Consider the following 26,412-nt stretch of genomic DNA (forward strand, 5'->3'; position numbering starts at 1 on the left):
TCTCACACTAACACATGGGCTATACTCAAATGGACCTAGCTACATACCTCAGCAGTGTGAAAAATTCACACCCTGAGTACCATAGTTAAACTGACCTAATCCCCAGAGTAGATGAGGCTCAATAATTCTTCTGTTGACCTAACTACCACCTCTTGGAGGAGTAGATTACTTACAGCAATGGAAAAAACCCTTCCATCTATACTATGGCACTATAGCTGCACACCTGCGGCACCGTAGCTCCATCGCTATCGGGCCTGTACTGTAGACATGGCCTAACTATGGCCAGCTCATTTCCTGCTTCCTGAAATTCCACCTCTCTGCAGCATTCTGACACCTTGGATGTCACTATGGTATGGAGGATATATTGGCCTAGCTATGCCAGCATAGCACCGCAGCATAGATGCAGCCTTTTTCCCATTGGCGCAGGAACACTGCCTCCCCGAACAAAAATACTTACATCACGGGAACCATCAACAAAGCTGCATCTGCACTGGGACTATGGTTGGCATAACTATGTAGGTCAGGAGTCTGGTTTTTACTATGTCGACCTAAGTATAGACCAAGCTTTCCTCTTGCTGAGCTCCTTACCTCTTCAGTACAGGAAAACAAAAAAGGAGCTATTGAAGCAATCTCAAATGACAGGGAGATGGGAAACTCTGTGGCAGCGATCCAGAGCAGAATGTTACCACTCTGTTGTTCCCTATTTCCAACTTTGCTACCCCATTTAGCGCCCTCATTCCTCCCCCATATCACGTAAACAAGTTCCGTGAAGCATCAGTGGGATGCTGTTAGTGTTTTTGTTTTTTCTTTTAAAAAACATCTTGCATTGGGCGATTTCAGTGGGTAACATGAACCAAGTAATACAAACCAGGAAAACAGACTGACTCAATCTCATGGCACGCAAGAATTAGCCTTTCACCAGGTTTGTTTCTTTGCCAGGTCTCAGGCTAGTATGCACATCTATTGACAGTTTGCCAGAAGAAAGATTTAGAATCACAGGTGCTGAGTGCAGATCTGTGTGTGCGCAAATCCATATCCTTTGCTCCATAGGTTGAAATTAATACACTACCCAATGAATTGGGAGGCTATTTTTTTAAGAACTGACACAGAGATGTAACCAACACTGGGAACACTTAGAATGTTAAATAAAAGTAAGTGTGTTTATTTCATGATTGTGCTCCCAAGCTCTAGAAGTATCTCTCTATTTGGAGGAACACACTCTGGATTTAAAGGTGGTAGGGATATTTCTAAATTTCACCCAAAAATCTTGTTCTTTCACAAGCTCTTTACAGTCTGTATTAATTTCAGCAAGATAAACCAAATGCACCACAGACTACACTATTTTGAAATCATTAAGACGTTTATTTCTAAACTGTATTTCTTCATGTAGATCAAATGCAGCTCCCCTTATGGGGCACTAAATCTGGGGACTTCTGACTCCTGTGGCAACACCTATAGAGGTAATTAAAGGCACAGAAGGTACTGTTTTGTTAATCAGAGGATCTTAAAAGTGGCTGCATGGAATTTTATGAAGCTTTGACCTTTGGGCTGAGATAAAGTGGGAAGAGTTTCGTGCCCTTTAGGTTTTATTTTGAAAGTAGGGAAAGGGTTGGTTAGGCTGCTGAAAATAAGGGTTTCAGTTGGAACAGCTGACTGAATTTAGTGTACAACAGAACTGCAATAATGCCACATGGTTAATCTTTTACATAAAAGGTGTCAACTTCCCCTTCTGTGACAACATTCAAACTGAATACATATGTATGTAATGAGATAGCTGATGGAAGGAAAAACACCACATAATAGCAATATCTGTGGGTGTCCGGCTCAGGAAAGTATCTGAGCCAAGTGTCATTTGGTAAAAAGCCGACAGAAAATCAGTCTTTGTGAGGCTGGGACAGAGACTCATTTACCACTGGTCCTATCTACACTAGGAAATTCATCTGTTGCTGAAAATAGTTTTCAAGCTGCAGATCCTTCTGAACCAGTACTGAAGTCAGTTTAAAGTTCTCAAGTAGACCAGACTGAAAAATGTTCAGTACAGCTTCAGTCTAGCCTAGCTACACTGGGGAAGTTTTCCTAGCAATTTGAACCCATTTTCAGGTTTTGAAATAAGAAAATTTCTCGATGTAGGAAAGGCCAGCAAGTGAAAGGGTGAATGGATTCTACCACAGAATCAAAGTAGAACCAAGATTCAGTCTCAGTGTCTCAACTATACTGAAAATAGTTCGGTCTGGTCTCCATAAGAAAGTAAACCATTTTGCAGACCTGTTGCTGAAGTTCGTTTTCAGCCAAGATTCAAGTCGCCTAACGTAGCGTGGGTTTTTAAGTCACCCTTGACTAGGAGGTCATAGTTGAATCAACCCTGACAACCGTAAGCATTCAAACATCCATGAGATTTGCCTAAAAATTATGAGCTTTTAAAAATAACTAATGTTAGGCAAATAAAAAGAATCTTCTAGTTTTGAACCATTAGGGTTCACATTTTCAAGCTTTTCTTCACTACCACGAGGGCTAGTAGCTTATTTATTTATTTATTACAAGAAAGCAGAGAGTCTTCCATAATCACATGACTCTGGGAGCTGGAGCTTTAGGGAAAACACCAAATATGTGGCTAATGACAAAATTGTAAGAGTTGGCAACACTGCTTTAGTATCTAACAAAGAAGATAAAATCCCAAAGAAGGGAAAAAAATCCCCTCTACCCAAATCAACGCAAAACTTGCTCTGATCAAAGCTACGTGCATCCATACAGGCCAGAACAGCAGATTCCAAACTTTAGATACACATCTCCCACCCCCCAATGGCAAAAGAAGAGGAAGTTGAACACAGCCTTTCCCCTTCCCCCAGAAAACTCCACCCCACCTCACCACCTGGTTGACACCAAAAGGGCTCTCTGCACACAACTTGGCAACATACCTGATGTTTTCGTTGAGGGTGTAAAGTTCATTGTTTTGCAAGCCTCCCCCTTTGAACACATTTATCACTGCTGTTTGAACACTGCCAAAGAGAAATAAGACAGTACACCATCCATAAATAACACACGTCAGGATGATTTAACGCACCAAGCAATGTGAGCTAGCTGCCAACAGCTGAGTGGACATAATGGGGTGGGGAGTTTAACTGCACTTATATACTTCCACTTTTTCTCCCCTGGAAATCACTGCTCTTGTTTGTCTGTGTTCTTCAGGGGAGACAAATGTATCTACAGTGATTAAAGGGAAAACCATTAAACAAAATGCACAAAAGTTCTGGGCTGTGGCCACATACTATACGTCTTACAATCATGGCTGTACCAGTGCTTCTGGATTCCTGCAGCACCTAACCCAAAGCATCCAGCATTGTTCCTGGGGTAAATGACTAACTAAACCAGTGCATCTGAAATATTTGTGGGTTCTCGTCCACATTGGAGTGAGTTCTGTAGACAGCACTAGTGTGTAAAATGGTTTAATTGTTCGTGAAGATGAACACAGTCTCTCAACACCATTAAAGAAAGGACAATTGCAGATTGCTAGAACCAACCTGTATCAACAATGAGTCAGTTCCCCAGTCAGACAAAATCTGAGGAGCACCCAAAATTCATTCATCCTCACTAGCAGACTGATTAAGCTGAAAAAAATCTGAAATATCTTGGATCAGTTGCCTGAGGTCAAAATCTAGAGATCTTTACAAACAGAGCTACCTCAGGCCTGGTACTGGCAGGGCCTCACCTGTTCCACGCAGAGTTGGAGCTAAGCTGCAAAGCCTGTCGTGCTGCTTGAAAACGTGGCAAGTCACTGAGCACCGGAGAGCTCATGAAGCGAGGCCTGGGCCTTCGAAATGAACCCATTTTCTGGAATGGGACAGCAAAGGGTGGGGCTAGGGTGGAACCCCCAGTCATAGATTCAGATGGACTGAAAGGTGTCAAGGGGGCCAGAAGTCTTCTCCTCTTGAAGGTCAAACTAAGGAAGGTATCAAGGTTGTGATTTCACTGGCATAAACTGGGCCTCCTTCCTTCAAATCCAAGGGTTCAGCCTGTAACAAAAGCAAAGAGTTGATTCGTAATTGCTGAGCCTAAACAAGCATGCACAGTATGAAATGCCTTAAGATAGGTGTTTTCCAAGATAGCATTAGGAAACAAAATAGTTCTGAAGACTGGTGAAGAGAAGGAAGGGTGTAGGGCACAGGAGGGGAGCAAGGAAACCTACATACCCCCTACATCGCCCCTCCCACAAGTGTACACTTAGGACAAGTGGCAGATAGCTCTTTGAAAGCAGCCCACCTTCCCATCCTACCCCTGCAGCAGTACCTAATGGCAGCCAGCCCAGGTACAAGCCAGCAGCCCAATGGCCCAAGCATCTCTTCTCTCCTCCCATTTAATTTAGCTCTGCTGTGAGAGCACAAGTGCCTAAATACTTCTGTGAGAGTCACTTCAATCTGGAGCCACTAGTGCATCCCTATGCCCATCCCAGGCAGTATGGAGGGGAAGACACAGAGAATAGAAGAAACAAACAAACATACAGGGAGAAAGAAGATGAAGAGACAATGTCATCTGTAACGTTTCTGGGCGTGAGGACATGATGGGGAGGAAGTGAAGGCTACCCAAACACCCATTGCAAGGAACAAAATAAGGGGATTGCAAAAGTGGGTTGAGAACCAATGATGTAACAAAAGGAGGCCTGAAGGTTTTACTCCATACAGCCAGGTGCAACTGCTAGACCAAGTTTAAAATGTAGAAGCACTTCCCTCCCAACTGTCATCTTCCAAGAGATGATTAAGTAGCCCTGGGTAAACTGCAGAAGGGTCAGAAGTTAGGTGGAATTTGGATAAACTCTCAAAAATTCGTACACGACTCAGCCAAAACTTTTGAAGCCTCTCTACTCCACCTCCTACCTGTCTCCTCCTGTAGTATTTGGAGACATGAAGACAATATAGTAAGCCAGTGAAAATCCAGTTTAGAAACACTGCACCAACACAACAAATTCCCATTGACTGGTCATTCCCTGAAGACATGAACCCATTTCTAGCAGCTTTCAAATTAACCTTTTCATGGGTGACAGGCACATTTTTTCCCTACCAAACTAGTCCAGTTTTAGGATGACTTCACCTCCCCACCCCCACCCTTCGTATCCATCTGCCAGGTTATGACCTACTGCTTTAAGACTTGTTTGTCCTCAGGAGCTTGTCTCAGACTTCAAGGAAGCCCCAGAATCTATGACAACTAAAGAGCCTGACTGACTTAGGCATGGTTACTGTGACCCTCCTCCCCACTGCATTTTTTCCCACAGAGATGCCATTCACTACTAGGGTATCAGAACACTGTGTTATGACTACAGATTGGTGAATCATTTTAAAGAAAATAACAAGACTTGAACCTCATTCTTGTTAAGCACCAAGAATGTTCTCAGTGCTATACGAGACACTAATAAATAGTCATCACCCCAAAGAACTTAAAGTCTATACGCCTCTGTCCAAAGCTTCACCCAGATCCTTTGTACAGGTTCAATACAGTTTGGATAAGAGCTCTAACTGATAAGAGCTCTGTGGCACACAGCAGTGATGTTCCAATTCATATTTTTTCTTGGCACTGCACCTTTAAATGATGCAAAACCCCAGTTAATCTGCTGCAAGATGAGCCTAAATTCTACACAGATGCTCAATGGGGCTTTGGGGTGGTAGACTGCAGATTCTGCATCCACTATATTTCAGTTAAAAATATGGAGGTTTTATAAGTTAAGTATGAAAATGAATAATACGATTAAGACAGTATCACAACTGTGTCATATTAAATTCCATGTGTTTTACACTGTCCTGACATTTAAGTGCACTACAGATTTTGGTACTGAAAATGTCCAGCCACATTGTAGAAGTTGCCAAGGGAGAAGCTGAAAGTTTGGGTAGCTGGGTACAGGGAAGTCAGCTCTTTTGAAAACAAAGATTTAACATTTAGAACAAAGGTTTGGAATAAGTAAGTTAGCTGGATGCTTCTGCCTAAAAGATTAGCAGTGAGATAGTTAAGTGTTGACATGTATCATCTTTAGGTTTCAGAGTTAAAACAGCCTATTGAAATGAATAAGGGTAAGTTCACACCTCTCAGAGTTATTAATTCAGGATATAAATACAAGATACGCGTATGCATTTTTCAGTGCTGATGCAGTGCAGTATAAGCAGTATTTTACACCAGGTACACAAGGCAGTGTACAGAACCATAGTTAAGACACCTGTGCCAGCCCTTAAAAAATGCATTAGGTTCATATTCTTAATTGCAGTTAAGAGGGCTAAAACTTTTCTTAAAATGAAAGCTTGGATTCTGGAGCATAAATTTGTAGGAGGAAATGGGTTCTGCAGCAAATTCCACAGCTACAGATGCAGAATCTTTCAGGGCCCTCCAACAGATTTCTTGAATGGCTCTTACTAAAGAATGTGCTCACTCTTGCTCATTGCAATTTACATATTGGTTTCCTTAAGCTTTTGTAAGTCACACAGACAGATACTTCATGTTCTGGTCTGTGTATAAAAGATGAATACTCCCCTCTGCCAAATCATACTTTCATGCACATCTTCAATTCCTGTGCAACAATCCAAATTACAGGTCATCAGCAGGAACTGAACCTGAGACCTTCAGCACTAAGGGCCTGATCCAAAATCCACTGAAGTCATTCCATTGCTTCAGAACCCAAAGACACAAGCCTCTTCCATTTAAGTTAAAGCAGCAAGTATTAGCTAGTAAGAATAGTAGGCTATTATCCTTTACGTGCACCAGTCACTAGAGGGCATCAAAACACAACTAGCCAGTGTGTTGCCTGGCTCCAAATGGAAGTGTCAAAAACTGTGGGAGCCTATTTTCCCCATCCTACAGTCTACTCTTGTTACTTTCAGACCCCAAAAAGCAGGAGAAAAGAGAATGCTCACAATACAACATTCTGTTGATAGAACAAGATTAAATTTTGCATACCTGGGATAGCTCAGTGGTTTGAGCACTGGTCTACTAAACCCAGGGTTGTGAGTTCAATCCTTGAGTGGGGCATTTAGGTATCTGGGGCAAAAATCTGTCTGGGGATTGGCCCTGCTTTGTGGTTAGAGAGGCATTAATATAGTTATAGTCTTGTAAGGAGTCTTCATGATATTTTGGCTACCAGGAATGCCACAGTGCGTAACAAAATGCTGAGTATGACAAGTTTATAACTCTTTTTCCTCTGTTTGGTATGAAAATGGTTAAAGAATCAATTAGATTAAAAAAGATTTCAGCAAAAGGTATCCCCCCCTCCTACTTCTCTTCACTGAGTCCTGTCCAAGCTTTTTCCTCTCCATGCCTGTAAAATGTTTCATGTGACTATAATAATAATGCCACCCAGCCTTATATAGCACTTTTCATCCATAGATCTCAAAATGCTTTACAAAAGGAGGGAAGTATCATTTCCCCATTTTACAGATAGGAAACTGAGGCATAGAGAAGTAAAGTGACTTGCCTACGGTCATCCAGCAGGCCAATGGCAGAGCTGGAAATAGAGCCTAAGCCTCCCAAGTCCCAGTCTAGTGCTCTAGCTGCTAGGCAATACTGCCTTTTATTAGTGCTCATGAAAGGTGTCAAGCTCTGGAGACACAAGTTCAGGAACTCTAGGCCACATATAGCACTGGGCAGCAGCATTGCAACCTATCCCAGTACAAGCACATGGTTCAGTGCTGTGAAACACCTCTAGATGCAACTGAGTAGCGCCCTCTTCATGGTAATTTAGTCATTGTCTTCTTTGGCAACATGATCCTCCACCCAATCTACTTAATTATGTTGGATGTTTTTCAGATATGAAGCTTGTCAAAGTTCAAGGAGATGTTTTATTGTTGTCTTCTCCCCACCCCAATCCCACAGGCCCACACCCAAACTGATTCACTCATCCCTAATTATAAGCTTAATATCTGTCTGCCAAAAAGCCTTTGAAGCCCAAACAAAGCAGATCTGTAGTTGATACACACTCAAGATAGCCCACAGAGTTTTGTGGTCTTTAAGTGCACAAACAATGCATGATTGGGCACCAGATTTCTAAACTGGAGAATATGCATAACCTGACAATGAAGCAATGTTATCCATCTGCAATATGTTACATTTCAGAAAACACTTCCATTAGAGATTCCAAACAGGGCAATAGGAAACACATGTACAGACACACGTCTGTTGGAAGCTAATATTTCCAAAAATTAGGTAAGAAATAGCCTCACCGACAGTCAAATTAAGGGACCAATGCTAGTTTATAAATTGTTTATCTCCTGATAGTTATGAAAACCACCAAAGAATTCATTATAAAAAGATTTTAGCCAAAGGTGTCCCTGCAACAGGCAAAATACATCTGGCTGCCTGGAAGAGAAGAAAGATCAGCAAAAAGACTTGCTCCTTGTTGGAACTTCAGGAATACCAAAGAAGGGGTGACAAAGGGAGAAAGTTGGCAGCACTTCAAGAATATGCATCTTCTAGATGATGCAGGGTTGAGAAAAAAAAAAAAAACATTTAAATAACAAGAGAAAAGACCGTTTGTGTCTTGGATTATTTTTACTTTTCCCTGGTATTTTTTCTGCAGATCCAGGGCAGCAGGGTCCAATATGCACTGGAATCAAGTTCCTTTGGAAAGGCAGCATGGGTGTTGGATGGCTGCCAGTGGAGGCAGGCGTTGCAGTAGCACAAGGGACAGAAAGGCTTGCAATAGGATAACTGGCACCGCTTGTATTTGTCAAGACCAAAAGTAAATTCACACCAAGACGCCACAAGCCAAGAAGCAACTTTAAACCAGATGCAGAAGGAAAAATCAAATGAGCATTCTTCACCCAACAAAACCTTCACAGCCCTCCTCAATCTAGCCACAGAGAAAAGGGGAGGAGGGGGCTACAGTTAGACTCAAGAGATAGCGCCAAAGCAACACAGATATTATTGTAAGGCACACTTAAAATGGGATTTAAAATTCATGCAACTGGAAAAAATAACATATACCAGAAACTTTTAGGACTCTTGCATAAAAATCTAGGAAAAATAATAATTTCAAAAGGGATTTCCCCCTGTGCCAGCTTTACAATTCCATGAATTGCTTCCCTCAGTAAAAACACAGCTCCACCCCACTTAGCCAACCTAAATAGATACAAAACGGTGCAGAAAGAACCAGGCTGGAATTTTGTTAGCTGCTTCTTTTTCAAGCCCAGTAAGTATTTAACAAAACACGTGATCAATGAAATGATGTGTGTTCAGATGATACAATCCAGTCACGATTCCTTCTGAATCACATTTCTTTACATTATTTACTTCAGGGCCACACTGACAAAGGCAGATATTCCACAAAATTCTATCTCAGTGCCCTTCAGTTCATCAAAACGATGTGGGCATGCGCATGAACGTAAGGGCTTGTCTACACTTACAGCGCTGCCCCGGTGCAGCTGCCATCAGGGTCGGTACTTCACCTCCCAGAAAGGCGGCAGCTGTGTTGACAGGAGAAGCCCTCTCACCAACATAGCATTGTCTACACGGGTAGTTAGATTGGAATAGCTGCATGATTTTCCATGCCCCTGAGCAACGTAGTTATACTGATAGTCTGTAGTGTCGACCAGGGCTCACTTGTGGTGTTTTTAAAGTGAGCGCAGATAGTGCCTGCTACCCTTAAGGCAGCAATCCAATTTCCATTTGTTTTTCCAGTTGCTCAGTTTCCTCAAGGAAACATCATGTGAGTTTGATTTTTGGAGGGGTAGAGTGAGAGAAGGAAGAATGAATTTAAACCAAGTCAATTAAGGTTTTAATCCCTATGCCCACCCCTCTCCCCCCCAAAAATCACATAATTAACAAAACCCCACTCTAAAACAACAAGCTCTGATCAGAATTTATTTTAGCTAATTCAAAGATAGGTGAAAGTAGAAACTTCAAAGTCAATGGGAGTCTTCCCACTGACTTCCATGGGATTGGAATTAGGCCCATTGAACCAAGGTATTTAGGTGCCTAAAGACAGATTTTCAACAGCACATAAGTGCCTATGGGAGTTAGGCACCTAGGTGCCTTTGAAAACCCCACTATGTGCCTCTCTCTCTCTCTCTTTCGGCACCTAAATACCTTTTAAAATCGGGTTCATACTGACTTCAGGACCTGATCCGAAGCCCATTGAAAGTAATAGCAATCTAACCATTGATTTCAAGGGGCTTTGGATCAGCCTCTTAAAAAGCAAGGCAAGGATCTAATCCTGTAAACCATTATTCATGTAAGCAGTCCTATTGCCTTCAATAGGACTTCTCCTGGGAATAAGGATTACTCATTATTTATTTACTCTAGTGCTCAGTATAGACTAGTTTCCAAACACTGAACAAACACAGCCCATGCTCCTAAGAGCTCACAGTCCAAGGATGAGAGAAGGGTTTGCAGGCTCACACTACAAGTTTGAATACACCCCTCGGATAAAAACAACAAAGAGTCTGGTGGCACCTTAAAGACTAACAGATTTATTTGGGCATAAGCTTTCGTGAGTAAAAACCTCACTTCTTCGGATGCATAGAGTGAAAGCTACAGATGCAGGCATTATATACAGACACATGGAGAGCAGGGAGTTACTTCACAAGTGGCGAACCAGTGTTGACAAGGCCAATTCAATCAGGGTGGATGTAGTCCACTCCCAATAATAGATGAGGAGGTGTCAATTCCAGGAGAGGAAAAGCTGCTTCTGTAGTGAGCCAGCCACTCCCAATCCCTATTCAAGCCCAGATTAATGGTGTTGAATTTGCAAATGAATTTTAGTTCTGCTGTTTCTCTTTGAAGTCTGTTTCTGAAGTTTTTTTGTTCAATGACAGTGACTTTTAAATCTGTGATAGAATGACCAGGGAGATTGAAGTGTTCACTTACTGGCTTGTGTATGTTACCATTCCTGATGTCCGATTTGTGTCCATTTATTCTTTTGCGGAGGGACTGTCCGGTTTGGCCAATGTACATGGCAGAGGGGCATTGCTGGCACATGATGGCATATATGACATTAGTGGATGTGCAGGTGAATGAGCCCCTGATGGTGTGGCTGATGTGGTTGGGTCCTCTGATGCTGTTGCCAGAGTAGATATGGGGACAGAGTAGGCAACGAGGTTTGCTACAGGGATAGGTTCCTGGGTTGGTGTTTCTGTGGTGTGGTGTGTAGTTGCTGGTGAGTATTTGCTTCAGGTTGGGGGGTTGTCTGTAAGCAAGGACTGGCCTGCCTCCCAAGGTCTGTGAGAGTGAGGGATCATTTTCCAGGATAGGTTGTAGGTCGTGGATAATGCGCTGGAGAGGTTTTAGCTGGGGGCTGTATGTGATGGCCAGTGGTGTTCTGTTATTGTCCTTGTTGGGCCTGTCCTGTAGTAGGTGATTTCTGGGTACCGCAGCGATTGGCCTCCGGGAGGTGTCCCACAAGATCTGTTCTCGCCTCTCTAGTCATCAGATTGAACTCTACTGCCCTGCCCTCAGGATAAGATTGTCAAATTCTCAGCATCAAGAGTCAACAGCTTCTCATGCATATTAGAACTTTATCTCTTTATTCCTAAAGTCCCAGTTAGGTCTTGTCTACACTGCCAAGTTTCTGCGTAGTGAAGCAGCTTTCTGCGTTGTAAATCCCGAGCTGTACACACTGCCAAGCCACTTAGTGTGCAGAAACTGCGTAGTTGCAGCACTAGGGGGGAAAAAAAACCACCGATGAGAGGCGTACAGCTTTCTGCTCCAGGGCTACAGCGCTCCAGTGCCAGTGTAGACACCCTGGTCGATTACAGCGCAGCGATTGGCCTCCGGGAGGTGTCCCACAAGATCTGTTCTCGCCTCTCTAGTCATCAGATTGAACTCTACTGCCCTGCCCTCAGGTGACCAACTGTCATCCCCACCCCATAAATTCCTTTGGAATTTTGAAAGTCCCCTTCCTGTTTGCTCGGTGATGCATGCAGTGGTCTCAGCGCTTCTTTCCAGATGACCATGCCTGCTCCATGCACCAGGCAACCCCCCGCTTGGAGCAATGCCGAGCTGCTGAACCTCATTGGCATTTGGGGAGAGGAGGCAGTGCAGTCACAGCTGTGCTCCAGCCGTAGGAATTATGATACCTACGGACAGATTTCATGATGCATGACAGAAAGGGGCCATGACCGGGACACACTGCAGTGCAGGGTCAAAGTGAAGAAGCTGCAGAACGCCTACCACAAGGCATGGGAGGCAAACTGCTGCTCTGGTGCTGTGCCCACGAGCTGCCAGTTCTACAAAGAGCTGGACGCAATACTCAGTGGCGACCCCACCTGCACTGCGAAGGCTACTATGGATACTTCGGTGGCTCGCATGCTAGTCGAGAGTGGAACGAGCCTGGAGAAGGAAATCTTGGATGAGGATGTGGAGGGGCAGAGGACGACTCGGAGGTCAGAGATGCATGCAGCCAGGAGCTCTTCTCTACCCCGGAGGAGGCTAGCCAGTCACAGTTGTCAGAGCTTAGCAAAGCGAAAACAGGAGAGGAGGCCCCTGGTAAGTTAACCATCAGCTTAACCACAACTGGCCTTCCTACATATTTCCATACATGCATTTTTTAAAGCCATACTATTCTTATGCTCCGGCTCTATTATTCATCAAGAAATACCCCTTCAGATTAATGTACTCGATGGCTAGGTAGTCTGGTGCCAGAATTGAAATGTGTGTGCCATCTATCGCTCCTCCCCAGTTAGGGAAGCCCATTTGTGCAAAGCCATCCACAATGTCACACATGTTGCTCAGAATTACGGTCTTTCAAAGCAGGATGCGATTAATGGCCCTGCACACTTCCGTCAACACAAGTCCAGCGGTTGACTTTCCCACTCCGAACTGGTTAGCAACCGATCGGTACCAGTCTGGAGTAGCCAGCTTCCACAGTGCAATCACCATGCGCTTCTCCAATTTCAGGGCAGCTCTCATTCTCGTGTCTTTGCACCGCAGGGCTGGGGCGAGCTCATCACACACTCCCATGAATGCGGCTTTCCTCATCCGAAAGTTCTGCAGCCACTGCTTGTCACCCCAGACATGCATCATGATGTGATCCTACCACTCAGTGCTTGTTTCCCAAGCGCTAAAGCGGCGTTCCACTGTGATCAGCACCTCCGTGAATGCCACAAGCAATCTTGTGTCGTAGCTACTACGTGTGGCAAGATCAATGTCGAACTCCTCTTGCCTTTGTAGTTTAAGGAATAACTCCACTGCCATTCGTGATGTATTAGTGAGAGCGAGCAGCATATTGGTCAGCAGTACAGGATCCATTCCTACAGACTGAAGAGGCAGGGCATGCAGAACACAAACTGTTGAAAGTTGGTGCCAAATGCGGACGGAAGCACAGGGATTGCTGAGATGCGAAGCAATGCATCACAGGGCATTGGGACAGGACCCAGGATGCCCCGTGACCTCCTCTGCCTTCCGACAACTCTTAACGGCAGAAGAGGAAGAGATGCTCTGTGGGATAGCTGCCCAGAGTGCACCACTCTGAATACCGCTGCAAGTGTGAACTTGCTATTGCGCAGACAGCTGACAATGGGAACACACAACAACGGTTTCCCTTCAGCACTCTCTGAGTGGCGATGTAACTGCCAGCGATGTAAGTCTGCCAATGTAGGCATACCCTTAGTCACCAACTATGCTGGTAAAACCAGTATAGCGTGTAAATTCTGTGAGCAGAAAGTTTAGTTCAAGGAATTAACGAATGTAGTTAAAGACATTAGACTAAGTAAAGGACTATGTTAGGGCTCATCCTGTTTCTATTCCACAAAATCGGAACAGGATTAAACATGAGGGGGAAGAAAATATTCCTCATGGCCAGCTGCCATCTTACCAGCACTATTTGCCGGTGTTGCTGTACCACTGCAAAGTCAATGGCTCAAGTTTGCAATGCTGGTTGCAAGCCAATTTGCAAAGCAGTAAACTTCAACCGGACGAATATTAACATCACCTCCCCCATGGAGGTAGGTGCTGGAGCTAATGTCACCACTCCACTGCACCCCCACTAACCCAAATTGCAGCTAGATATTTTACAAGCGTAGACCCTGAATGAAACAACAGAATGAAAACAGGCAACTGCTGCTATAACAAATCATTATTTTTAGAAAGAGATTCACTGTTTTCAGTTTGTCAAAATCAGATTTTAAGTGCAGGCTTTGATACCAAACCTAAGCTAACGAATATTTTTACTCTAATATAACAAAATAAAATTTAAAACCTGCCACTCAAAAAAAAAATAAAAAAAAAATGCTGTCACTTCCCTCTCAAATTAAAAAAAAAAAAAAAAAGATAGCCAGATGATATCCCTAATCACAAGCCACACTTGCCACTGTTTTGTTTGAAAATATTTGTACTGTACTAACACCACCCGACCCACGTAACTGACATCTCCTCCTCTAGGTTAGTTCTGATTTCTCCTAGAAAGTTATTTAACAGCAATAAAAGCCCCCAAAAACTAACACAAGCAAATTGGACGGTGAGGACTGAAGCTTCTACTCATCATTTGCTTAAAACAAACATGCTCACAAAATTATCTGTACGCTGAAAAACAAAATTACTGGGGGAGGGGAGAGAGAACTGGATTGTATGTAAGAATTGGTTTAGGTGCTCGTGAAGTTAGTGTCTTGCCAGTGGTACAGCAGTAGTAAAACAACTATATAAGAAAATATCCAAGTTCAAGACCTACAAAATGACAATATCAGACTCCCCTTTTAATGCATGTTGTTGTAGGTCCCTTACCTTTGGTCAAGAACGCGAACATGTACATACATACGCATCTCCTTTCCAAAGTGCCAGAGCAACAACTTCTGCATGCAATTTCACAGCTGCAAGTAGGAGGGGTGATATGACCAGGATTCCCCGCCTCCAGCTCCTCCCCTCTGCTGCCCCCAACAAGAAGACTGAACTTGCCGCTTCACCATTCCTCAGAACCAAAAATTTGAGACGTCTCAGGCTCCCAGCTAGGGGAATACAGAAGACTAAAACACTACGTGCTACACTGGGCCGGCTGGACTTCAGAGCAAAAGACAGAGAAGAATGCAGGAATAGCCAGCCAAGAAACACAAAGCACATGCTTCATGACCCAGACAAAACACATGTACTATAATTAAATACCAAAAATTAATGATTAAAGAATGTGAAAGGCGGCCATGTTTAGCTGGACTAAAGCCCGGAAGCTCAACTAACTTAAGGCTGACGACATCTCCAAATTATAACACAGAGGAAAACATGTACCTCTGCTTATATCTCCCACCATCTCACCCTGATCTAAGAGCAGTGATGCGATTGTGGATGGGAGTAGTGACAAGTTCAAAACGCAGTCTTGGCATGTACTTGAACCCCTCACACGAGCCCTTCCAACATATCGTGCTTTGCAACCCCTCTTTCATTTTGGTAAATAATCTCATGAAAGATCACAAGGGATCCAGACAGCTTTGTGACGTGTTCATCCTTAGCACTCCACAAGGATCCCGAAGTGCTTACAAAGGAGGGCAAGAATCATGATATCATTTTACAGATGAGGGAATGCAATTACAGAGCCCTAGAGTGACTCCCTCAGATGAGTGAGCAGCAGAGGTAGCAATGGAGTCCAGGTCTCCCAACCCGCTGGATGCAACCATCTCTCCAGTGTTTGCCAGGAAACTTCCATGGTGAAAGATTTCATTATAGCCTCTAAACAGATTCAGTGAAAGTTCTCTCAAACCTGGGCCCCATGAATGGTTTGACAGCAAAACCATGCAAAATTTACTAAGAAACTCAGTGGTTTCAAATGACTTTTGCTTTGAGCTGTTGAGGCTGAATCAACCTGAAAGTCCAACCAAGACACTTGGTGGGGGTGGTAGGAACAGTCTGAACCGAAGCATTAGAAAATCTTTGCACGTAGCCCACCACGGTTTGAAAAGAGGCACTCTATTTCTGACACCATAGAGGCATCTTTGGAACCTATGGTGTGAAATAGGTGTATGTCACGCATGTGCTACGAGCACTAAAATTCCTTATGAAAATTCTAAGAAAATAAAAGGCTGAACTTCTTTATGACCAGTTAGTTTAGTTTTGAGCCAAAGAGATCAGATCATGCTCCAGAGCATACAGAGAAAGAATTATGTTGTAATTAAGGCACTGGATTAGCAACCAAGAGAACTAGGTTCTATTTCTGTCTCTACCACAGATTTCCTGTCTGATCTTTGGCAAGTTACTTAACTCCTGTGCTTCAGTTTCTCCATTTGAAAAATGGGGGAAATAATGCCTACCTTTTATGGGTGACAAGAGGCTTAAAATGTTTGTAGAACACTTTAAAATGCTTGGGTGGAAAGTGCTAGAGAAGAACAACTCATCCATATAGTCACATAGCAGATCTGCCTGAAATTAAAAGCACTTTTGAATTACAGACTTTAAGAGAAGTGAATTGATTTAATCTAGATTAAGACAAACTAGATTGCCCGCTAAGCAACCACCACAATACGAGACTGATTACAACCTTAGGCAAAAAGATACAACCAAATTTTAAAACTGAAATAATACAGATCCAGTACCAGGCCTTAAGAAAACTACACACCATTTGTCAGGGACAAGCAAGAACCTTTTCCTGATTGGGGGAAGGGGAGAATAGAGAAACATGGAGTGCTAAACCATCATTTTTTGCAGAATTGAAAGATTTCATTTAAAAAGAACATTTTAGCTCAGTGGTTCTCAAACTTTTGTACTGGTGACCCCTTTCACATAGCAAGCCTCTCAGTGCCACTCCCCTTAAATATATAAAAAAGTGTTTTAATTTATAACACCATTATAAATGCTGGAGGCAAAGTGAGGTTTGGGGGTGGAGGCTGACAGCTCGTGATCCCCTGAGGGGTCCCGACCCCCAGTTGGAGAACCCCTGTTCTGGCTAATGTAACCTTTTAACCATGACCCAATCCAATGCTGTCTGAGTCTGCAGATAGAGAGCTTTAGTGCCTCCACTGCTCATAGCTTTGCCAAGCAGCAAGCTTAGCAGCATCCAAACATCTGAGGTTCTCCCATCACAGTGTAGCTAGTCAAGATAACCCCCTGGTGGTGCTGACCATGACTAACTACAGCAAGTTAATCTCATGCTTTTTAAGGGCCTGATTCATGATTTTTGAATGCTTTGGGTTGGCAATACTACTAACCATAGAAGTAAGGCCTTCTCTACAGTAGGTTTATTTTCTTAAAATTTACCACTGGTGAGAGTGCTAGTGTAGATTTAAAACACTGACAAAAGCTGTGCCATGGTCCCTCTCTAGAGCTTGTACAGTGAAGGATAATTGCTTACTGATAAGGGGTTTAACTTTACAAGGTACATGCTAAGCGGTTAACTTTAACTCAAATGGTAGAGGTCTGTGCTGAAGGTCTTCACTTCAAACCTTGCTGAAAACCCATAGAGGGAACTGTTTTATACCTTGTCTCCACTAGAATTTTACCGTGAGATAGCTAACTCCAGCTATTTCCCTGCAAAATCACACTTTTTTTTTTTGGTAGTGAAGACATAGGGCTTGTTGACACTTCAAATGTGGCACGGCTGCAGCGCTGCAGTTGTGGCACTGTAGCACATCAGTGAAGACAGTACCTACACTGATGGGAGGGGTTCTCCTGTCAGCGTAGGAGTCCTCCTCCCTGAGAGGTGGTAGCTAGATCAACGGAAGAATTCAGCTATCAATCTAGTGTTGTCTATACCAGGGGTTAGGTAAGCATAGCTCTCTCTCTCCAGGGTGTGGATTTTTCATGCACCATGAGTCAGCAACAACACTTTCTAGCGTAGACAGGGCCTAAATTTTTTGCATGATTTGGGCCTTAGCTGGCCGGAGGAATAACTAGTACATTTATGTATTCAAAAACCAACATGAACTTTCAACTGTTGTATCCTGTTTTCAGTCTCTCTCCAATGGTACTAGTAACGTCTGCAGCAAAACTCCAGGAAGCATGTAAATGTATTAATTCAGACAAGTGTACTGTCCTAGTCACACAGAATAGTTTGTGAAGATTAGAAGAGCTTTGCTCTGCATATGGAGAAATCTGGCAAAATGATTTTTTTTTAAAGAAAAAGAAAAAGAAAAATGTAGCTGATCAACTGCTCAAATTCAATTAAAAAAAAATCCCACATCACAGGTGAAAGCAAGCAAGCCATGTCAGTTTAAATTTAATTACATATTTTATCGCTTATGAGATGCTAATTAGAAAGAACGCAAGATCTCTTTAGACATGACTTAGTCCAATTTAAATAACCACAAATCTTTTAGGGTCCATCCATACAATAAGTAGAAGTGATCTAGCAAAATTAAACCTTTTCTGCACTGGACACTTCCTTAGCATTTCCCACCTTTGCAGCTCCACCATTAGTAACAACAGTGGGAGAACCTGAACAGACCAGCCACCAGTGTTTTCACCATCAGTTGTCTATCCCTGGGTTAGAAAACGTGCCCATTAAAAACACCAGTGGCTGTACAAGGCCTGTTTACATAACAACCTTCCCTATGGCTTTTTAACAGGGTTTGTTTGATGTGAAGACTTTCAACACAGACCTCTACCATCTGAACTAAAGGTGACCTCTCAGCTTGCATCAGTAGTAGGCTGTTAACCTCCATTAGACAAACACTAGAACAGGATCACAGTACATGTTTTCTTAATGTGTAAAATCTACATTTGTAGTCTCACCAGTGGTAAATGTTAAGACAATAAATCTAGTGTAGACAACAACGTCATACTTTTGTGGTTAACAGTACTGTCAACTCTAAATGTTCAAAAATCATGAGTCAAGCCTCCCAAAATCATGTGACTGACTTAAAATCCAAAAGGTTTTAAAAAATTCATAGATTTTGAGTTCTTTTTCTTGCCGTCTGGTTTCTGAGACTTAGAGATAGACTTGGTTCTTGTTTTCAAATTGTTTTTCCTTACAACTATAGGAGCTAGACATTTTTTAGCTAGAAGCTGAGATTTCCTGGGAGCTGGGACTTTAAGAAAAACACCAAATATTGTTAGTGATGGCAACACAGCTTTTTATTGCTGGGTCCTTCAGTTTTGAAAATGAACCTTGTGAGTCTTTGAACTCATCTGAACGGACATTGTAACCAATTCACGGATTATACACAACTGCTTAGAGGAGCCTTTATCTTGAAGGGCGAGTACAATTATGATATCCATGCTAGCTGTCAATAACACTGTAAATATCCACATTCCAGTTTTATTTGCTTGTATAGAACGAAAGAAGGCTTTCTAATGTGCTTTGTTGCTTGTTGATGTATCAAGAGTTCTTTTAAAAAAATCCACCATAGTATCCCCAAGTTAAACTATTTTGAAATGAAAGTTTTCATCATTGATGGGCAGAAGAATAGGAATACAGGGATTGCCATATTGGATCAAATCCATCTAGTCAAGTGTCCTGTCTCTGACAGTGGCCAGAACCAGCCACTTCAAACAAAAGTGCCAGAAACTCCCACACTGTACAATTATGGAATAATCTGCCTGTGGGGAAGTTTCTTCCTAACCCCATCAATTAGTGATTGGCTTGTAACCTGAGCATACTATAAATGCATTATTGCTTAGCTATATGCATATCTAATCCCTTTTTCAATCCTAGTGAGATCTTAGTCACAATGACATCCTGTTGGCAGTGAGTGACACGTGTTAATTATGGGTTGTGTAACAAAAAAGCATTACATCTGAAGTCCCCTTTTTCTTGAATTATGAGAAAGTAAATGGGAGAACCTGATTTACCTTCTTCATACAAAATGTAGTACCCTAGACATATTCACTCAGAGAAGAAATTATGAATACCTTTCTAAGAGACGTGCTACAGCTCAATCAGAAGGTATGGGTTTGAGGCAGGAATTATTGGGTGAGGTTCTATGGCTTGCATTACACAAGAGGTCAGACTAGATAATAATGGTCTTAGAATTTATGAATGGTGTTAATCAGGGAAACTGAGCCCAAACACTATCAATAAAAGTGCTTTTAGATATTCTTCCTTACTAGATTAAAAGAAATAAAGATCTAATGAAATCTCTATTTCCATCTTAAAATCTACTGCCATTTTTCATATCCTCAAATGTACATACCCTATGACGTATAACGGAAGAGCTGGTGTGTGGCTGCACGTACCACTGGACTCTAATGGAAATGAATTTAAAACCGTAGAACTGTGTGACCTGTTGCCCTATGCTGGCAACATTCTCCTTTAGTTCCCATAATAGGGTCCTATGCTCATGAAGCAGAAGATCATAGTTCTATCACTACTGTTACTGAGGTTCCAAGCAGCCATGGGGAGCAACATAGCAACAACCATGAAATTGTAGGTGACCATGGATTTGTTAAATATTTATCACTGGTATCCTTACAGTTATTGTCTAAGACAGTGGTCTCCAAACTTTTTTGATCGCGCACCCCATCAGTAAAAAAAATTGGAGCACTGTGCCGAAGCAAATAAATAGATAAAAACTCGGACTCCCACCTGAACTGCAGAAGCAAAAAAAAAAAAAAAACTGCGCGCACCCCACTTTGGAGACTAGTCTAAGATATTCTTTGCTCCAGATATCAGGATAACATTGTGGTGAGGGTAATAAAACAGGAAAATATATACATATGACATTTTACGTAGTTCCCTTCCAATAAAAAAGATCAGTAAAACTATATTAACATCTGTAAAACATGTTTCACCACACAAGCATTTTAATAGTCTCATACAAATGTGTCTATAAAAACTTCACCTGGAATCCTCATTTACAGTAGTCAGGACAGGAAATGGGTAAGATTTCCCACACTAATTTTAATAAGGCCAAGCTATTCCTTCTGATTTTAAATGGCAGATGCAATATGTAAAGACAGCACAAGGCTCTTCCGAAAGAGATAGGACGAAAGTAAAGTCTGGGATAGAAGAAGAGAAAGAGATCCAGCCCCTAAAACCTGCAGCCAACACTACCCCCAAAGTGGGCTTTAATACATAAAATCAAGCCACTAGAAAAACTAAATGGTTTGGGGAAGAGAGAAATAAATTAATGAGGTTTGCAAAATTGAGCCCATGTCACTTTTCAGGTGACGTCTAAGATTTAAGGAAGATTTAACCACCTTGTCCTGGGGAAATTACAGCAAAGGTAAATGCATTCTGCTTAACTAAATTCCCCCTGCCAAAACACTTGGATAAAAGTATTTCTTTCTGTGAGTCCCAAACTATTTGAATGGCCTTTTTTTTTTATTATATTATTTATTATTGTTTTTATACTATTCTTGTGCACTCCTTTAAATGATTGGTGCGGTCCACCCCAGAGATGGCTGCACTGACATGTTGTGGAACAAATTCCACTCACACAGAAATCAGTAACACTGTCTGTATTATGAGAAGTTTCACACTACTGATGACAGACACAGCTGAATTGGTGCTGAAATGGTTTAACTGCAACTGCAGACCAGGACAGATTACGTTCAGCACTGCACATATTTAGCTGCACCGATTGCTCACACACATTATCAGTCACAGGTCATTTTTGTACATAGACAAGGCTAATGAAGTTACTCACATGGGTAAAGAGAGCAGAATTGACATAGTTTGTAAAGCTATTAGAATGTCTGGGGATTTTTAGGGAAAAATCTTGAATAAATATTAGAACTATGAAGACATGAAACTAACCAAGAAGTAGGTTATGCCACTGTGGCCTGTGATACAGTTTCTCTATGACTTTTATTCTAGGAAAAGAAAGATTGTAGAACAATTTCTGTGCTGAATTTATGCAACCTAGCTGAAGTCATAACTGTCTATATACTCTAAACATACATACACACACTGTAAACAGATATTATGTGTTGAACCACAGACACTGGTGACTTCAGCATAACTGAAACCTTTCATACCACAGAATTACAGTGTTGTCTACAAATATGTTCAGAACTTGTTGCTGACAAACAAAAATACACAAAATCGAGGGACAGAGCTCATATGTCTAGAAGGCCAGCAAAAAGAGTATAGACAGTTATAAACTGAATCACCCCCAAAACCTGCATATGCACATTCGCATTTCTGCCCAGCCCCGGCAAGTGACAAGAGTTGCAAGTGCTGGGACATTTCAGAGAACAGGGGAAAGAAGGGTATTGGGATTCTTTCTACTAATAGGAACTCCGATGAAAATATTAACAGTCATGTGCCAGTATATTTATGCCTGCACCTGTAATTTTCACTCTATGCATCTGAAGAAGTGGGTTTTTTTACCCACAAAAGCTTATGCCCAAATAAATCTGTTAGTCTTTAAGGTGCCACCGGACTCCTCGGTTTTTATTAACATTTTGTCTATTAAAAACAGTCAGGTACAAAAATCTCCCAGTGCACAGAGACCCTGAGCAGTTATTAGGGAACAAGAAACTTTCCATTTTCATTCACAAAACAGCCAGACAAATGAACTTTACACAACTACTGAGACAAGATGGGGAGGGGGTGTTAAAGAGGGATGGATCTCTCTTCTCTGCTCTGCCTTTTGGGACAGGCTCACTGACAGTTACATGGCTTCAGTCTCTTTGCAACAGGCTACGTTCTAATTAAATTCATTTAGCAAACCGAAAAAGGCAGAGAATATTCTCTTTTTCCCACCCCCAGTTTCAGAATTATTGTGTCTCCTGAGGGGAAGGGATAGAATGAGGCATTTTGTTTTCGGGATGACTCAGAGCTAGTCTACACTGGCAACGCTCTTCAAAGATATCAAAAGCCCGGAGATTCTATTTTTATTTATTTATGTTAATGGAGAACTTGCTGAGTTTTTTTGTTTTGTTTTGAATCAAGCAGGCTCTGGCTGTCAGTGCATCCCATGCCTCAATAATCATTAACAACTGGACAAAAACAACCCAACGAGCTGAAAGTGTCAGCCTAAAATATAAAGCACACGGTTCTTATAGAAGATCAGACACAGCCCAAACTTTTTTGTTATTGTTGCAAACTCCCTCTCAAGATAAACATCTTGTTAACACACCAGAGGCCGTTTTAATGGCAACAACCTTGCGATTATCTCCTGTTCAAACAAGACAAATGCTGACACTCTGATCCGAAATCTACATGATTGCCATTTGCTGCTGCAGCTCCTCAGAGGTCTCCCCTCCCCTCTTTGCATTACGCTAAACTACAATGCATTCCCCACCACCTTAGATTGCCAGTGTAAAGACAAAAAAGAAAGTGTATTTTACACTCACCCCTTTTTATGTTAAGTTAGGGCTGCATCGCGGATTTTGGAGAAGGAAATGAGATGAAACAACCCACCGCTGCTAGAAATGTTTCAGCTCTCTCCTGAGACTTTTCACATCACGAAGTGAAGGAGTTTCTACTTTATCCGCCACGATCTGACCAATACCACTTAGAATTTTACACTTGCTGGCTCCGGTCCAGTTTTTATTTTTACAATGTGCCTTTCGCTGGCTCCTCCCCGGAGAGACAAATGGGGGAGAGGGAAAGTCGAGGGAGTCCCCTAAAGGAAGTGTGCTGCTGATCTCTCTCGGCTTTGGAGCCTTCCTTGAACTGTTAGTCACTTTCCAGCTCTTGGGGGAAGAAGAAAAGTCCGCTCCGCTTCTATTCAACAATTTCAGGAAGTTTAAGTTCTTTAGCCTTTAAAGAAAAAAGAGAGAGAAAAGGATGCAACAGTTTCACATGCCTCCTCCTCCTGGAGCACCTCTGCCTCCGGCATAGCTCATGCTAGACATTCAAGTGTAACAAAGCCGATCAGAGGAAACTTTAAGGGGAGGGAGGGGACCAAAGATTTGAATGAGGGGCACCATGCACGGGATGTGTGAGTCTGCACAGTTAAAGCTCACCCTTAACAGTGCCTGCCTGGACTGCCAAGGAGCTGGTCACTGGCTTTCTGTTGCTAAATACAAACATTTTTGAAATGCTGCATTTAATTGGCAGCAATGTGTTGAAATTGCATCCAGCCTCCGGTGGGTGGGAGTTTAGATAAGCACAGCAGGCCACGAGGGGGAAACTGAAAGGCAAAATATTATGGCTTTGTGACTTTAAGAGGGGGGCAGGAGGCGGTTCCTTAATATGATCAGATCTTGGATGCTTTCAACAGAACAACGAATCTCACTTCAAGAGAGAGCTTCTCTCCCAACTTTCCACGGAGTCAGCATTGAGAGCGTGGCAGGGTCTGAGCCCAAATGCGTTGCACGCCCAGGGGAAAGGCTGGCAGGAATTTGCCTCGGACACTAATTACGGAGTGAGAGACGAAGTAAGTGAGGCGCATCTAGGACATTATGCAGCTGGACTGCCTTAGAAATGGAAAGCCAGTGCGCAATAGGTGGTTTGAGTTGGTTTGTTTTCCAGCTTTCTCTACGGTTTTCCGGTGGCGGCAGGTTTCCTTGCAGTTTGTTCTGTTTAGCGGTAGTAATTGTCAGTCGGCGTTGGGCAGGACGCTGCTGAAATGCTATTCACGTGCAGCCAGAGTCCTGCAGCGCCTCCGAAAAGCCACAGACCCCTGCAAACACATGCCTGAGTCGCTTTTCCGCACAGAAACAGTCGCACTGACGTCTGTGGAGCTACCCAGGTGATTCAAGTTACTCGGGTGCTGATGTGTTTGCAGGATCAAGCCCAAAGTTTGTGTAAAAAAAAAAAAAAAAAAAAAACACACACACGTCTTGCTTACACATTAGGAGAGTTCTGCTTCTGTTAAGTAACCTGTACCTGACCTGCACACTTGTGACCAACAGGGCTGGAGGTTAGGACTACTGCCTTTCAGTGCCTTCTGGTCACATCTATGCAGCTGACTTGAGCTTTGATCCTACAATGGGCTAAGCTAGCACAAACCCAATGCACAAACGTCCATGCCACGTGCATCCTTGGAGCAAGTCTCTTGGGGCCATTGACTTCAATGGCTTCAGGAATGGGCTTCTAATAGTTCTATGCCTTGGTTGACCTATTAAAAGTTAAGTATCAGAGGGGTAGCCGTGTTAGTCTGAATCTGTAAAAAGCAACAGAGGGTCCTGTGGCACCTTTAAGACTTAACAGAAGTAGTGGGAGCATAAGCTTTCGTGGGTAAGAACCTCACTTCTTCAGATGCAAGTAATGGAAATCTCCTGAGGCAGGTATAAATCAGTATGGAGATAACGAGGTTAGTTCAATCAGGGAGGGTGAGATGCTCTGCTAGCAGTTGAGGTGTGAACACCAAGGGAGGAGAAACTGCTTCTGTAGTTGGATAGCCATTCACAGTCTTTGTTTAATCCTGATCTGATGGTGTCAAATTTGCAAATGAACTGGAGCTCAGCAGTTTCTCTTTGGAGTCTGGTCCTGAAGTTTTTTTGCTCTAAGATGGCTACCTTAACATCTGCTATTGTGTGGTCAGGGAGGTTGAAGTGTTCTCCTACAGGTTTTTGTATATTGCCATTCCTGATATCTGACTGGTGTATATTTATCCTCTTGCGTAGTGACTGTCCAGTTTGGCCAATGTACATAGCAGAGGGGCATTGCTGGCATATGATGGCATATATAACATTGGTGGACGTGCAGGTGAATGAGCCGGTGATGTTGTAGTTGAACTGGTTAGGTCCTGTGATGGTGTTGCTGGTGTAGATATGTGAGCAGAGTTGGCATGGAGGTTTGTTGCATGGGTTAGTTCCTGAGTTAGAGTTGTTATGGTGCGGTGCGTGGTTGCTGGTGAGAATATGCTTAAGGTTGGCGGGTTGTCTGTGGGCGAGGACTGGCCTGCCTCCCAAGGTCTGTGAAAGTGAGGGATCATTGTCCAGGATGGGTTGTAGATCATCCCACTCCAGCCACCAAAGCAGATACACTGTGTTAAGGACTGAGGAGACCCTCTGCTGCCAGCTCTGCCTCTTTGGAGTAGAGGGGGTCGAAGAGAGTCCCTGCTGGCTCTCCTGGGGAGGAAAAGCACCCCATTATTGCTGTCCATGCCTCTCCAGGAAAGATGGGAGGGCACCCTGTGACTTCCATTCCAAGTTGGGGGTGGGGCCACAAGGGATCCCTTTGTCATGGTGTGCCTGGGACCCCCAAATGCCTTAATTCAGTCCCGGGGGCCTGCCTTTGTTAGTGGAGTGGAGGCAATGAGATTGCAATGTGATATGAGACAAGAAGGGAGGGTTAGAGATGTGAAAGACCTTGAAGAGGAGGACAGGAAATGTAAACTTAATAGTGTGTCAGGGAGAGCCAGTGGAAAGATTTAAAGAGTGAGGTGCTGTGGTCAGTTTAACGGGCAAGGAAGATGATTTTAGCAGCTTCATTTTGCCTTTGAGCTTCAGTCATGAAAAATTTCAGAGTAGCAGCCATGTTAGTCTGTATCTGCAAAAAGAACAGGAGTACTTGTGGCACCTTAGAGATTAACAAATTTATTAGAGCATAAGCTTTTGTGGGCTACAGCCGAAGACGTGGGCTGTAGCCCACGAAAGCTTATGCTCTAATAAATTTCTTAGTCTCTAAGGTGCCACAAGTACTCCTGTTCTTTCAGTCATGAAAAACTACAGCAAGACTGTTCCTGATGGAAACTC

General features: G+C 42.9%; 1 protein-coding gene across 4 annotated transcripts in view; it reads right to left on the reverse strand.

Annotated features, from left to right (window-relative positions):
- Positions 1-23,824, reverse strand: part of PRR5L (proline rich 5 like) — a 65,258-nt gene extending 41,434 nt beyond the window's left edge. For 2 of the 4 annotated variants that reach the window (XM_034769669.1, XM_034769666.1), the window contains exons 1-3: positions 14,683-14,953; positions 3,707-4,010; positions 2,916-2,996 (exon numbers count right to left, since the gene is read on the reverse strand). In XM_034769669.1, coding sequence (XP_034625560.1) covers positions 2,916-2,996; positions 3,707-3,876 — 251 coding nt within the window. In that variant the 5' untranslated portion in view covers positions 3,877-4,010; positions 14,683-14,953. Of the gene's footprint in view, positions 1-2,915; positions 2,997-3,706; positions 4,011-14,682; positions 14,954-23,118; positions 23,613-23,733 lie in introns of those variants that run through there. The other 2 variants (XM_034769668.1, XM_034769667.1) reach the window with 2 other exon arrangements.
- Between the last annotated feature and the right edge of the window lie 2,588 nt (positions 23,825-26,412).

This window comes from Trachemys scripta, chromosome 4, assembly GCF_013100865.1.
Source record: "Trachemys scripta elegans isolate TJP31775 chromosome 4, CAS_Tse_1.0, whole genome shotgun sequence".
Lineage (NCBI taxonomy): Eukaryota > Metazoa > Chordata > Testudines > Emydidae > Trachemys > Trachemys scripta.